Consider the following 16,066-nt stretch of genomic DNA (forward strand, 5'->3'; position numbering starts at 1 on the left):
CTCTGTGCTTTTAAGATCCATGGAGAAAAAGGTGCCTAATGAGTTAAATCACCAGCCCTCTGCACTATGATGTAATGCTAGTCCAGAGTTTACACTGGTAAATTTACAGGCCCAAACTAAACTGATCATTCCAGGTTTAAATTGATACAAATGCCCACCCAGGAGGCTAATTAAATCAGTTTAAAAATGCAGCTTTAGTTAAATTGTTTTAAAAACCAGTTGTAGTTAAACTGCTGTAACTTCTGTGTATGGATGCGGCCACGCAGAATTAACTAACTTTTCTTTTTCTTTCCTTCTTTCCTTCTACCAAGAGTAGGACAAGAAGTAATCAGCTAAATTTGAAGCAAAGAAGATTGAGGTTAGGTATTAAGAAAAATCTTTCTAACTGTTAGGCTAGTTAAGTTCTGAAACTGTTTACATAGGAAGGTTGTGGAATCCCCATCGCTGGAGGTGTTCAGAACAGGTTGGGAAAAACATCTGTCAGGATGGTCTAGGTTTGCTTGGTCCTGCCTCAGCTTTTGAATTTTCTCCCCAAGCTTATCTAAAACAACCCAGATCAGATAACCTTTAGGTCATGGTGCAAATGCATAGCAGTGGGGGGTTCAATTTATCCTTTGGAGCCAGCAAGGCAGACAATCCCTGCCCTTGTAATTCCTCCTGCTTTTCACAATTTAAATGGTTTCTGATACATTTAATTTAGGGCTGATGATTAATCACAGTTAATTCATGTGATTAACTCAAAAAATTAATCATGATTAAAAAATTAAACACAATTAATCACACTTTTATTCACAATGTTAATCAATAGACTACCAATTGAAATGTATTAATTGGATTTATTATTGGATGTTTTTCTACATTTTCAAATATAGTGATTTAAATTACAACAAAGAATACAAAGTGTACACTGTTCACTTTCTATTATTTTTATTACAAATATTTGCACTGGAAAATCATAAACAAAAGAAACAGTATTTTTCAATTCACCTCAAAGTACTGTAGAGCAATCTCTTTATTGTGAAAGTGCAACTTAAAAATGTAGATTTTTTTTGGTTACATAACTGCATTCAAAAACAAAACATTGTAAACTTTAGACCCTACAAGTCCACTCAGTCCTATTTCTTGTTCAGCCAATCGCTAAGACAAACAAGTTTGTTTACATTTACAGGAAATAATGTTGCCCACTTCTTATTTAAACTGTCACCAGACAGTGAGAACAGGCATTCACATGGGACTTTTGTAGCCGGCAACACAAGATATTTGCATGCCAGATATGCTAAAGATTCTTATGTCCCTTCATGCCTTGGCCACCATTCCAGAGGACATGCTTCCATGCAGATGACACTTGTTAAAAAATAATGCATTATTTAAATGTGTGACTGAACTTCTTGGGGGAGAATTGTATATCTCCAGCTCTATTTTATCCGCATTCTACCATATATTTCATGTTATAGCAGTCTTGGAAGATGACTCAGCACATGTTCATTTTAAGAACACTCTCACTGCAGATTTGACAAAACGCAAATATGATACCAATGTGAGATTTCTAAAGATAGCTACAGCACTCAAACCAAGGTTTAAGTATCTGAAGTGCCTTCCAAAATGTGAGAGGGACGTGGTGTGGAGCATGCTTTTTTGAAATCTTAAAAGAGTAACACTCTGATGCAGAAATTACAGAACCTGAACCACCAAAAAAAGAAAATCAACCTTCTACTGGTGGCATATGACTCAGATGATGAAAATGAACATGCATCGATCTGCACTGTTTGGATTGTTATCGAGCAGAATCAGCGCGGGCGCATGTCCTCTGGAATGGTGGTTGAAGCATGAAGGGACATATGAATCTTTAGCACACCTGGCATGTAAATATCTAGTGACACTGGCTACAATAGTGCCATGGGAACGCCTGTTCTCACTTTCAGGTGACATTGTCAACAAGAAGCGAGCAGCATTATCTCCTGCATATGTAAACAAACTTCTTTGTCTGAGCGATTGACTGAACAAGAAATAGGACTGAGAGGACTTGACATTGTTTTATTTTTGAATGTAGTTATTTTTTGTACATAATTCTACATTTGTAAGTTCAACTTTCATTACAAAAAGATTGCAATAGGGGAATTGAAAAATACTATTTATTTTGGTTTTTTTTACAGTGCAAATATTTGTAATCAAAAATAAATATAAAGTGAGCCCTGTACACTTTGTATTCTGTGTTGTAATTGAAATCAATATATTTGGAAATGTAGAAAACATTCAAAAATATTTAAATAAATGGTATTCTATTATTGTTTAACATTGTGATTAATTGCATGATTAATCACACTTCATTTTTTAATTACATGATTAATTTTTAATTGCGCAATTAATCACGATTATTTTTTAATCACTTGACAGCCCTAATTTAATTGCAGTACTGTTACTATAACCTAGCCCAGAAATGACCAGATAATTGCAGATTTCTCTTAAATGCTCATCCCTTAGTTCTCCTAGCTCCATAGGATGATTCTCTAAGCCACCGCCAGGTTTGGAAAGATATTTAGGCACTTAACTCCCACACAAATTAAGGGGAATTAAGTGCCTAACTACCTGTTTACTTCTCAATCCTTTTGGGGGAGTGGGAGGTGTGCTGGTGAAAAGGGAGAATGGAACACCCACTGCATTACACTGGTTTAACAGGTACATATATCTAATTCCCCCAATCACCATCACTTAAAAAGTGATCATTAAAATCAGCTGTCTCAAGGCAGGCTGCTTTAGCTGCTAGAGCCCAGGCTAGGCGGCACTAAGCCTTGGTGTAATGCATGCAGTCAAGTAGAGCTGCAGAAACCAGGTGTCGCTCTGGGTGCATAGAGACATCTCAGCAGATGGAGGCAGACTCTGCAAAGGGACCGAGGAAAGCAGAAACAGTGAAAACCAACTTCAGCTCCCCAAGCTCAGTCCACTTCTGTGGTGCGGTCGCCACTTCACGGTCAGGATTAAAAGTAAGTGCTGAAATCCTTAGGCCAAATCCTGAGGCTCTGATTCATTTGCTCAGTGTTTTCTCCAGTAAAACTCCCACTGAGCAGGATAAATGGGAGCTTTTCCTGAGTCTGGACTTCAGGATCTGTGCTTTTTTACTGTTGGGGTTATTGCTTAGCTAAATAGAGATGTTTCATTTTTGCTATTCCCTACAGTGAGAGATGGGGGCATTCAGTACCTTTTACGAGCCATTCATGGTGCATGGAAAATCCATGCAGATCAGGAAAGAGCAGCCTCATCTGTCACTGTGGCATGGCCGTTAACTGTGCCATTACTGTTCTGTCTCACTTCCTATTCTCCTCTTGATGTGTCTCCTACTGCCTCCTGTTATTGCTGTGCTGCAAGGCTGCAGAGAGGGGCTGGGAGCAGTGAGTTATGGCTATTACATAGCAGCAGGGACACAGCAGAGGCTCCGTTTGCAGTTCCAGGCTCCTATCAGCTGGGCTGCAGTGTGCAACCAGGGGCAGATGGATGCTCAGGGTTTGCTGGCCAGTCTGTGGGGAGCTGAGAGGGGCCAGGAAGGATTTTTCCCCTGGTTCAGATTGGCAGAGACCTTCTCTGCAGCATGGGGCACTTGCAGGTTTGAACTAGTGTAAATGGTGGATACTCTGTAACTTGAAGTCTTTAAACCATGATTTGAGGACATCAGTAACTCAGCCAGAGGTTATGGGTCTGTTACTGGAGTGGGTGGGTGAGGTTCTGTGGCCTGCAATGTGCAGGAGGCCAGACTAGATATTTATGTTGGTCCCTTCTGAACCTAAAGTCTATGAGTGACCTCTGCATGTGTCTGATGGGGATATTTCCGTTGTGCAGGGCTCTGGTCAGATTCAGATCTGCCCTCTTTCCTGTGGCACTGATCATCCTGGGGGTAGATTGCAAACCATTTGCTTCCCAATCAATGGGACAGGATCTCAGCAACTCTGGTTCTCAGTGCTGTAGGGCAGGGTCTCTCCTCTTCCCTTCACCCCTGCAGGAGCCTGGGAGGGGAGCAGAGAGGAGGCTAACATGTACCAAGCTTTCCCTGAGCTAGGAAGAATGTAAGGCACAGACCCTCCCCCACTGCATGGATGTGGCAGAGCAAAGCAACATGAACCTGGAGCCCCCTCCTGCCCCCTCCCTCTCCATCAGTTCCTGCTGCTTCCCCAGGCCCTGAAAGGAACGACTGAGCGATGGGAGCCTAGTTCAGCTTGGTGGATTTGCTGGGGAGTTTTCTTCTTCACCCCACAGATGCCTGTGCAGGGCCCTGGAGAACAAGGAGCCTGGTTGGAGAACAGTACAGAGGAGTGACCACTGTCAAGGGTCCAGGGATCACTGGGCAGAGACAAGGTACAGTGCCCTACCCCCATGGATGGGAAGAGGGCACAGAACAAAGAGTAAATGAGTACTTGTGGCACCTTAGAGACTAACCAATTTATTTGAGCATAAGCTTTCGTGAGCTACAGCTCACTTCATCGGATGCATTCAGTGGAAAATACAGTGAGGAGATTTATATACACACAGAACATGAAAAAATGGGTGTTTATCATGCACACTGTAAGGAGATCCACCGGCCTCAGCCTCCCAAGTAGCTAGGATTACAGGCGTGCACCACCGCACCTGGTAAGGAGAGTGATCACTTAAGATGAGCTATTACCAGCAGGAGAGTGGGGAAGGGGGAAGAAAACCTTTTGTAGTCATAATCAAGGTGGGCCATTTCCAGCAGTTAACAAGAACGTCTGAGGAACAGTGGGGGTGGGGGGGAATAAACAAGGGGAAATAGTTTTACTTTGTGTAATGACTCAACCACTCCCAGTCTCTATTCAAGCCTAAGTTAATTATATCCAGTTTGCAAATTAATTCCAATTCAGCAGTCTCTCGTTGGAGTCTGTTTTTGAAGTTTTTTTGTTGAAGAATAGCCACTTTTAGGTCAGAAATCGAGTGACCAGAGAGATTGAAGTGTTCTCCGACTGGTTTATGAATGTTATAATTCTTGACATCTGATCTGTGTCCATTTATTCTTTTACGTAGAGACTGTCCAGTTTGACCAATGTGCATGGCAGAGGGGCATTGCTGGCACATGATGGCATATATCACATTGGTAGATGTGCAGGTGAACGAGCCTCTGATAGTGTGGGCTGATGTGATTAGACCCTATGATGGCGTCCCTTGAATAGATCTGTGGACGCAGTTGGCAATGGGCTTTGTTGCAAGGATAGGTTCCTGGGTTAGTGGTTCTGTTGTGTGGTGTGTGGTTGCTGGTGTGTATTTGCTTCAGGTTGGGGGGCTGTCTGTAGGCAAGGACTGGCCTGTCTCCCAAGATTTGTGAGAGCGATGGGGCGTCTTTCAGGATAGGTTGTAGATCCTTGATGATGTATTGGAGAGGTTTTAGTTGGGGGCTGAAGGTGACGGCTAGTGGCGTTCTGTTATTTTCTTTGTTGGGCCTGTCCTGTAGTAGGTGACTTCTGGGTACTCTTCTGGCTCTGTTAATCTGTTTCTTCACTTCAGCAGGTGGGTATTGTAGTTGTAAGAATGCTTGATAGAGATCTTGTAGGCGTTTGTCTCTGTCTGAGGGGTTGGAGCAAATGTGGTTGTATCGTAGAGCTTGGCTGTAGACAATAGCAGCAGGGTGTGCTCTGGGTGAAAGCTGGAGGCATGTAGTTAGGAATAGCGGTCAATAGGTTTCAAGTATAGGGTGGTGTTATGTGACCATCACTTATTAGCACTGTAGTGTCCAGGAAGTGGATCTCTTGTGTGGACTGGTCCAGGCTGAAGTTGATGGTGGGATGGAAATTGTTGAAATCATGGTGGAATTCCTCAAGGGCTTCTTTTCCATGGGTCCAGATGATGAAGATGTCATCAATATAGCGTAAGTAGAATAGGGGCATTAGGGGATGAGAGCTGAGGAAGCGTTGTTCTAAGTCAGCCATAAAAATACGCAAAGTGCATGTATCCAAGCTGCTTGAAACAGGGAACATTGCTTGTTTTAGGGGTAGGGGTGAATACAATTGCAAATTGCAAATTCCTTTTGGATCCCCCATTTTCAGAGGGGAAACTACCAAGCCCTATTGAAAATCTGGCCCCAGTTTTGATTGCCGGACCCTCAGAAATCTAGCCCAGAGTTCCTTTGAAAATCTGTTTTTGGAAGGGCTTTTAAAAATGTATTAACTTCTTCTCAGTGAAGTAGCCCATGGGAATTCACTGATTGTGTCAACAAATTGCCTAAAAATAACCTTGGTGGCACAGGCAGAGACTTTGGCTAACCACACAAGTATGTATCCATGGGGTTAGGTGGGATTGTGGCTGGGAGGTAGCCTAAGCAGCAGGGGGGCTGGAACAGTTTGCACAGTGGGGGTGCTGAGAGCCATTGAACCAAGCTGTAAACCCAGTGTATAACGGAAACCCCTTCAAGCCAGGGGGTGCTTCAGCACCCCCCGCACCCCTTGTTCCGGGACCTATGCTGAGTAGCCGCTAGTCAGCATGACCTGGAATTGTCCATTTGGCGATCTTCCACACTGATCTCTAGCAGCTGCTCATGGCTACTGTCAGAGATAGGGTACAAGACTGGATGTAAGAGTGAGCTGGTCGGATGTGAAAATTGCTATATTTCTTGTTTCTTACAAAGTTTGCAACATATTAATTACTTGACTCTGTAAGAGAATATAAATCCTCATTTCAGTTTGCTCTTTGGATTTTTAAAGCTAATTGGTTGAATATTTATTCTGGTTTAGCCATGCTTTATGTTCTAATTATTTTTCATAATCTCTTCTTAAAGTAGCTAAATGGCATGGAGAAAAGAAAATGGGGAAATCAAACGTCCATCACAGAATTCGTCCTCCTGGGTTTCAGGAATCTCCCTGGATTGCAGATTCTTCTCTTCCTGCTTTTCCTAGTGATCTACATTGTTACCATGGCAGGGAACATCCTCATTGTTGCACTAGTTGTGGCTGATCAGCACCTGCACACCCCCATGTACTTTTTCCTGTGGAATTTGTCCTGCTTGGAGACCTGCTACACTTCCACCATCCTGCCCAGGATGCTGGCCAGTCTCCTCACTGGGGACAGGACCATCTCATTTAGTGGTTGTATCATACAGCTTTATTCTTTTGGTTTCCTAGTGGTGACGGAATGTTTTCTCCTAGCAGCAATGTCTTATGATCGGTATTTAGCGATATGCAAACCCCTGCACTATGCAGCCCTTATGAATGGTAGGTTCTGTCTCCAGCTAGCAGCTGGCTCTTGGATAAGTGGCTTTCTGGCTATTACCATAATTATATTTTTGATGTTGCAGTTAACATTCTGTGGCCCCAATGAAATAGACCATTTCTTTTGTGATTTCATTCCACTGCTTAAACTGTCCTGCAGTGACACGCAACTGATTTCAATGGTAAGTTTATTCCTTTCCTTCTTTGATACATTTCCCCCTTTTCTATTAACGGTGGTATCCTACATATATATCATCGCCACCATCCTGAGAATCCCATCCACCACTGGGAGGCAAAAGGCCTTTTCCACCTGCTCTTCCCACCTCATTGTGGTGACCGTTTTCTATGGAACCTTAGTTATTGTCTACATGCTACCAAAAAACAACACACTGAGAGACCTAAATAAAGTGTTCTCTGTCTTCTACACAGTCCTGACTCCTCTGCTCAACCCCCTCATCTACAGCCTAAGAAATAAGCATGTAAATATGGCCCTAAGAAAAGCTCTGACTAAGTTCACAGGATCAAATTTGCAGTAGGTGTAAACTGGTGTGTCTCCGCAGTAGTCAATGCAACTGTGCTGATTTACTCCAGGTGGTTATCTGGTCTGTAGTGATCACCAGAATTTGACTGGGTATAATATCATGAGGATTAATCAATCTGTTTTAAATGCTCTGATGGGGCTGCATGTTAATGGTTCCATACTTAAACCACATGATGCATCATAGGAGACTGTGAGGATGTAGTGAGTTCTGTGGTAGCTTCTTCAAATTTAGTGCCTGTGTCTCGGATGCGGGGCCATGGGAGTCTTTGGGGTGCAGGCTTCTTGTAATACAACTAATGTCCCACCTTCTCCCTCAAAGTGGAGAATCTGAATGGGGGTAGGCAAATCTGACCAAATTGCACAGGACAAGATCTATGCCAAGACTGAGTATACTGAAATATATAACTAGGTGAAAAGGTAATTGACCTGATGGATGTCCATAGTGTCTGTATATGTAACATTTTAATATTCTGTCAAATTTCCAATAAAAATGAAAAAAAAATAAAGTATCTCATTTGTTGTCTCTTTCTTTTAATGTATCCCTCACAGTCTGTGAAGTGACATGCATTCATTATCAGATAGGTGAGGAAATACCTTTTTATTGGGCCAACTTATGTTGGTGGAAGGAACAAGCATTTGAGCTACACAGAGCTTTTCTTCAGGTTGTTCTACCAAGTCATTTTCAGATATTGGTTCTGGAGAATGGTCAACAAGCAAAACAAACACATGCAACTCAAATATAGTATCTTCCTTCTTATCTATATTATCAGATTCCAGAATTGTCACTCAGAAGCCTAGAATGTCTATTGAGTCAGTGTGAAGGGATGGAAACAGCCACAAGATTGGTAGAGAACTCTTTTTGTTTGAAATATAACCACGTTCAGTCATCACTGGTGTTCACGGTCTGGTCTCATCCCATTTTTAAGTTCTGAGACACTTTCAGCTTTTTTTACACATAGGACTTCATGAGAGCATAGGATTTCAACTACTAGTCTGCAAATAATCCATCGGTTCAAACCATTGTCTACTCCCACAAGCTTTTAGCCCGTGGTGTACTTGTCTAAACTGAAGTCTTTTGATTAAATATCAAGAAGTGCAAACCTAGCTGTAAGTAAAATACAAGATCAAATGTCTCCTAACACCTATGTTTTGCCCATCCAGATGTCATGGGCTTGATACTGGAATGACTTGGTGGAATTCTCTGGCTTGTTCTGTGCAGGTGTAAGCGGGGGAATAGTCCCGCCCTTGTGGGGAACTTTCCTGGCTTCTGCACTACCCCAGTGAAGTGGGCTAGCGAAAGGATCTGAGTCCTCGCTCCCACTTCCTTTACCCAGTGGCCTCCCTGCCCTTGAGGACTCCCCTTCCACTCCCCTGTCTCGCAGAGTCCTCGTACACCCAACAAGGCTGGGCCCAGGATTCCTGGGGGGCTCGACCCCCCCCCAACCCTGCTGTGGTCACCTAGGACGGGGCTAGGATGTCCCCACTCCGGGGTACTCTCTCTGCACTGGGTACTTCTCTGACCCACTGACCATTACATACAAGTTAAAGCAAATGCAAGTTATTTAAACAACAATTAATTTTAAAAAGAATAAGGGAAAATGGGAAAGGTTAAAGGAAACACATCAGCCCGCTCTGTGGCAGGGAACATCACAAACAGTGTCTCTGGAACATCAGGGCAGTTCACAGCCTGTCCCTTGTAAGTCCCAGGCCTCCTGCTCAGGCCCTGGCTGTGCTGCAGGGATGCTGTGGGTTGGACACTTGCTCTGGTGGTGGCCACAAGCTCTCAGGCTCTAAGTGGTGGGACCCTTCTTCCCAGCATCGCCCCCGCCCTGTCGGGGTTACGTTCCAAGCCTGGCCTGCAGAGCCTCTTGGCTGAGGCATCTCCCTGTGCTGGGCTCGCTGCCCAGGGTCCCCCTCGCACTCCCAAGCTGCTCACTGCACCCAGCTCCGGACTGCTCCAGCCCCAGCCCCACCACTCGGTCTCTGCACGGCTGCTGCTGCTCTGCCTCCAGCTCCCTGGGCTGCTTCTCTGGCCCCTCTGGCTCTGGTTGCTGCAGCTCTGCTCCCAGGGCAAGTCCGCTCTCTCTGGGCTGTGCCTCTGGCTTTGGGCTGCAGCTCTGCTCCCAGGACAGGGTCTGCTCTCTCTGGGCTGTTTTCTCGTCCCTCTGGATCTGGCACAGCTCTGCTCCCCAGCTTAGCTTGGGCCCCTGCTTTCTCCTCAGCTCGGCCCCATTCTGTCTGACCCAGGCAAATCCAGCTCACACGGAGGACGGGACCGCCCTGGCCTCCTGACTGCCTGATTAGCCTGCTTGCCCTGTCATTCAGGCTGACCTGGAGCATTGGCCTCTCCCCATTGTTCCTCGGTGCTGTCAGTCTCAGGGTACTGATTCGTCATCGACCCTTCCCCCTTTTTAGTAGTGGGAGCTAGCCAACCTAAACACCCCCACTGAATGTTAGTAAGGGGGCAACAGTCCCCTTACACAGGGGATGGGTCATGCTGGTCTTTGCTTCTGCTAAAATCAATGGATGAAACCATGGTCCCATTGAAGTTGGTGTCATTTGCTTTAACGGGGCCAAGTTTTTGCCCTGTGAATCTACCACCCACTGACAGGAACATGCCCAGTTGAACAAGGTATGGGAGTGACAGGAGAATCCAAGCCAGGTGCGACTATGCTGCACTGGCTTTGCAATGGTGTTTTTTGTGCAAATATTTTTGATTCAGTGCTTCCCAGTGAGGGACGGTCTGCAATGGTCCAGGCAGGAAGGCGGAGATGGCTCAAGATAATTCCCTCATCAGCTTCCCCTTAAGGTTAGTTAAGGGAAAATACTCAAACTATGGGCTCTGCTCACTCTGGGTTGGTCCCACACAGTCTGCAGAGCTGGTTTGATTAGGAGGGACGAAAGCCTAACAAGACTTAAAGAAGCCTCCAGGGTTTGAAAGGAGAGTCTTTTGGAAAGGGGCTCTGTAGGGGGACAGCAGGGCTCTCTAAAACAGCTAGGCTTGCCATTACAGCATGGCATGACTTCAGGTAAAACAGACATGTATACAGGTGCTTTCTGTTTTCAAATCCTTTCTTATCTAACATTTTGTTCCCACTGCTGAATAAAAGTACTCTATTTTAAGGAAGCTACTAGTCACAGGTTCCCAGAGGGAGGAAATTCAGGTGCCAAAAACCTAGTGGGACTTCCATGGTGGTAACCCATTGCTATGCCTGGGGTAGCCTGACCCAGGTGCTGGTCTCAAGGGTACGTCTACACTGCTGCTGGGTGTGTGCTTCACTACCCTGTGCTCTAGTTAGCTCAATAAAAATAGAAGTGAGGATACCATTGCAGGGGTTTCAGAGCAGGCTGCACAAGGGAGTACATATCTGGGGGGGGTCAGTGATGCTATCCTCTCCTTGCTTGTATTTTTAGTGCATGAGCTAGAGCACAGCTAGAATCATAGAATATCAGGGTTGGAAGGGACCTCAGGAGGTCATCTAGTCGAACCCCCTGCTCAAAGCAGGACCAACCCCAACTAAATCATCCCAGCCAGGGCTTTGTCAAGCCTGATCTTAAAAACCTCAAAGGAAGGAGATTCTACCACCTCCCTAGGTAACGCATTCCAGTGTTTCACCACCCTCCTAGTGAAAAAGTTTTTCCTAATATCCAACCTAAACCTCCCCCACTGCAACTTGAGCTCCTTGTTCTGTCATCTGCTACCACTGAGAACAGTCTAGATCCATCCTCTTTGGAACCCCCTTTCAGGTAGTTGAAAGCAGCTATCAAATCCCCCCTCATTCTTCTCTTCCACAGACTAAACAATTCCAGTTCCCTCAGCCTCTCCTCATAACTCATGTGTTCCAGTCCCCTAATCATTTTTGTTGCCCTCCGCTGGACTCTTTCCAATTTTTCCACATCCTTCTTGTAGTGTGGGGCCCAAAACTGGACACAGTACTCCAGGTGAGGCCTCACCAATGTTGAATAGAGGGGAACAATGTCCCTTGATCTGCTGGCAATGCCCCTACTTATACAGCCCAAAATGCTAGTGCTGATATGTCTACAAGAGCTGCCAGTCATATCCCTGGCTGCAGTGCAGATGGATCTTCAGAGGGTGAGAACTGTGAGATTCCACCTTGAGGCAGGTCAGAGCATGGGCCTTGCAGGTGTGCTCCCAGAGAAACCTGAGGGGCAGCCAGCCCCATAACTGTGACAATGGGATTTTCCAAGTTGCTCATTGGAATTAGGAGCCCAAAGCCCACTGGGTACAAAAGAGAGTTGGATGACTAACTGCCTTAAGCTCGGTGGAAAATCCCAACCTTTGCATACAATGTAACTGGCACTATGTTTTCTAGTGCTGCAACTTTCTGCCTTTTCACTTGGTCTCCTGCCCTGCTGTGGGATGCACACAAGGGAAAACAGGAGGTGGATTTCTCAAGGCTTGTGGTAAAGGCTCAGCTGAGCCCAGACACAATAGGAATGGTTCTTAGATGTCCCGGTGAGGTTTGGGGTCCCATCATGCTGGTTCTTTAATACAAGTGAAATTAAAAGGACCCATCTGAAAAGGGTAAGGTCTAAAGCTCCAATCTCAGTAGCTGATTCCATGTCAGCGGGTCCCTGCAGTTCCATGTACCCAACTAAGATCAATAGAGCACTGATGGGAAGAGTTTGTAGTGGGGGACTGTTGTAAACACTCAGAGAGAACAGACCTCCTGGGAAACAGTGCGTCATGCTCTCTCCCAGCCATGCATACTCATCTGTCTCTCTTCCTATCCCCATTCCTACTCACCTATCTATCCCCATGCATATCTACCTACCTACCTGTTCTCCTGTATACTTATCTATTTAGCCCCATACATACTCCTCTATCTACTTATCCCCATACAAGTGTTATGTCTGATCTGACTTTTTCAGTCTATTATCTACTAGAATTTTTTGGTGGTTTGACAGATAACTGGGTTTTGGATAAACTGGATTCTTCTGCAGAAATCCTTCATTATTTATTATCATCACCATTATTGTTTATTATTAGTGCCTCACAGGACCCAGACAGGATTGGGACTGTTTGTTCCAGGTGCTATTCAAACATAGAAAGAGAAAAGTCCTTCCTTGAAGGTCTTCATGGTATGTCTGCACTGCAGCTGGAAGCCAGCCTCCCAGACTGTGGAGATAGACGTGCGCTACCAGGGCTTGAGCTAGCATGCTTAAACTAGCATGTGGTTGTTGCAGCGGTGGTGGGGGCTTGGGCTAACTGCCCATGTTTGGACCCACCTGAAGGAAAATTGGGATTTGGGGTAAAATAAAATTTTCATGGTGTCTGTTTTCCTCAAAGAAAAGATTTTTCCTCAAAAAAAGAGAGAAAAAGAACATCTCTTGTGTACTGGGCTGAGCTGGGAGTGGAGATCAGCTTCTTGGTCACCATTTTGCTCTTCTCAGCCTGGAATAGATAAGTCACTTAAGGTCTGAACAGTAAGTATGCCCTGCCATGCCAAAGGCTAGGGGAAAGAAATGTCCTAGGACCTGCACATAGCTTGTCATTGGAGCTTCTCCATCCAAAGGAAGATATCTCTAAGGAGATGTTGATATCCTTAGTTTGGTGTTTGGTTGCTCAGCCTAATATCCCTACACAGTATGGGTGAGATTTTCAAAGCCATCTCTGGGATTGATCTATCAATCTGTCTGTCTGTCCGTCTGTCTGCATTAGGTACCTATATAACCCTCATCACCGCAGTATCCAAGCGCCTCACAGTGCTTTGATACACAAGGATTCGGTGTTTCTCAGCTTGTCTGTTTGTTGTTCCACCTGTCTGCTTGCAATGCAGTAACAGCTGAACACCACCTGATCCAGTTGAAAACTTCAGGGAATGTTCTGGGACGCAGTGGGCAGAATTGTTTTGCTGTTGGATGAAAATTGGGAAGCACAAAAGGGGAAAATGGGGGATACACAGAGTTCTGGCCTCTGGTTAGCAGACCCATCCTCTTTAACTGGGGCTTGGTCTACACGTAAAAATTAGATCAACCTAGCTTCATCACTCAGGATGGGAAAAATTCTGAACCCTGAATGACGTAGCTAATTTGATCTAACCCACAGTGTATGCACAGCTAGATCCATGGAAGAAGTCTTCTGTTGACTCAGCTACTGCCTCTCAGAGAGGTGGTTTAAGTACATCAATGGAAACACCTCTTCTTGTCAATGTAGCAAGCAACTACATGACAACTCTACAGCAGCCACTTCAGTAAATACTCAACTGAAGCAAATGGGAATTGGACTCAGTAAGAAGGAGGAAGGAATGTGACTGAATATGAAGTAAGCATGGCATGCGTAAGGACCTCAAGATCTGACACTGTGGAAATTTAGATGGATGGATGGGTAGATAGCCAGATAGATGTATGCAACAGGAATAATAAAACCACCTAATAAATTCACATAGACTCTTTGGAAAATTTATTGGGTCACCTAATAGAAAATCATCAGTAATCTGAACTCCACTTTCACAGTCAACTCTTTTCCATGTTTGTTATTTTAATCTAAAGCAGTAACGGAGTGTCTGCCTTTCAAAGAAATCAATAAATTCTCTAACTTCTTTGCTTAAGGCCTTGCTAACTTCTTTGTTTCTCAGGCTGTAGATGAGTGGATTGGCCAGGGGAGTCAGGACAGTGTAGAAGAGAGAGAACAGTTTATTCAGGTCTCTCAGTGTGTGGGTTTTTGGTAGCAGATAAACAAGAATCAGGGTCCCATAGAAGATGGTCACCACAATGAGGTGAGAGGAGCAGGGGGAAAATGCCTTGTGCCTCCCGGTTGCGGAAGGGATTCTCAGGATGGTGGTGATGATGCACATGTAGGAAGTCAGGGTTAATAGAAATGGGCCCAGGGCTATTAGGGAGGAGAGTATGAAAGCCAGAAGTTCTATCAGTTCAGTGTCACTGCAGGAAACATTTATCAATGGGGCCAAATCACAAAAGAAATGGTCAATTTCATTGGGGCCACAGAAAATCAAATGGGACAACAAACATATAATTATGGAATTAATTACACAGCAGATTATCATAGAATATCAGTGTTGGAAGGGACCTCAGGAGGTCATCTAGTCCAACCCGGTGCTCAAAGCGGGACCGATCCCCAATTTTTGCCACAGATCCCTAAATGGCCCCCTCAAGGATTGAACTCACAACCCTAGGTTTAGCAGGCTAATGCTCAAACCACTGAGCTATCCAGGAACCAGTCATGAGAAGTAAGCAAAATCTGCCATTCATCATCATTGTATAATGCAGCAGTTTACATATTGCTAAATACCAATCATAGGACATTGCTGCTAGGAGGTAACATTCTGAATCTGCAAGGCAACCAAAGAAAAAATATTGTACAAAACAGCCGGCAATAGAAATGGTTCTGTCCCCAGTCAGGAGACTGGCCAGCATCCTGGGAAGGATGGTGGAGGTGTAGCAGGTCTCCAAGCAGGACAAATTCCCAAAAAGAAGTACATGGGGGTGTGAAGTTTCCGATCAGTCACAATTAATGCAATGATGAGGATGTTCCCAGCTATGGTCACAATGTAGATCATCAGGAACATCAGGAACAGAGGGGTCTGCAGTTCCTGGCGACTCCCGAATCCCAGTAGGATGAATTCTGTGATGGACGTTTGATTTCTCCATTTAGTGTTGACCATGGGTCTGATTTCCTAAGGACAAGGAAATGAAATGGAAAATGTAAGTGAATAATACAGGCAAAAATCTCAATTGCCATCCATACATTTTCACAGAACAAAGTGATTTTTTTGTAAAGGGTAACTGTCAAAATTCTCTTGCCATGTGTATTGTACTCCAGAATAAATATTGGTGAAATCGTTGACAGAAACCTCATAAATTCGAAAGAAAGAAAGAAAGAAAGAAAGAAAGAAAGAAAGAAAGAAAGAAAGAAAGAAAGAAAGAAAGAAAGAAAGAAAACATGCTGTCAAGGTTCCTTCCCCACTCTGAACTCTAGGGTACAGATGTGGGAACCTGCATGAAAGACCCCCTAAGCTTATTCTTACCAGCTTAGGTTAAAAACTTCCTCAAGGTTCAAACTTTGCCTTGGTCTTGAACCATATGCTGCCACCACCAAGCATTTTAAACAAAGAACAGGGAAAGAGCCCACTTGGAGACGTCTTCCCCCAAAATATCCCCCCAAGCCCTACACACCCTTTCCTGGGGAAGGCTTGATAAAAATCCTCACCAATTGGTACAGGTGAACACAGACCCAAACCCTTGGATCTTAAGAACAATGAAAAATCAATCAGGTTCTTAAAAGAAGAATTTTAATTAAAGAAAAGGTAAAAGAATCACCTGTGTAAAATCAGGATGGTAAATA

General features: G+C 44.5%; 1 protein-coding gene and 1 pseudogene across 2 annotated transcripts in view; one reads left to right on the forward strand and one right to left on the reverse strand.

The window, feature by feature from the left end:
• The window catches only part of LOC311529440 (olfactory receptor 6F1-like), a 206,598-nt pseudogene extending 191,212 nt beyond the window's left edge, over positions 1 to 15,386 (reverse strand). Inside the window, exon 1 of the transcript in view lies at positions 15,219 to 15,386. The product of the transcript in view is annotated as an olfactory receptor 6F1-like (transcript). The remainder of the gene's footprint in view (positions 1 to 15,218) is intronic.
• On the forward strand, positions 6,782 to 7,667 carry LOC311529853 (olfactory receptor 10A7-like; the record flags this gene model as incomplete). The annotated part of the gene is given in 2 exon segments (XM_084646114.1): positions 6,782 to 7,645; positions 7,647 to 7,667. Coding segments are annotated over 2 exon segments (885 nt in total).
• Positions 15,387 to 16,066: the final 680 nt, after the last annotated feature.

Source organism: Lepidochelys olivacea, assembly GCF_965140295.1.
Source record: "Lepidochelys olivacea isolate rLepOli2 genome assembly, chromosome: 13".
NCBI classification, from domain to species: Eukaryota; Metazoa; Chordata; order Testudines; family Cheloniidae; genus Lepidochelys; species Lepidochelys olivacea.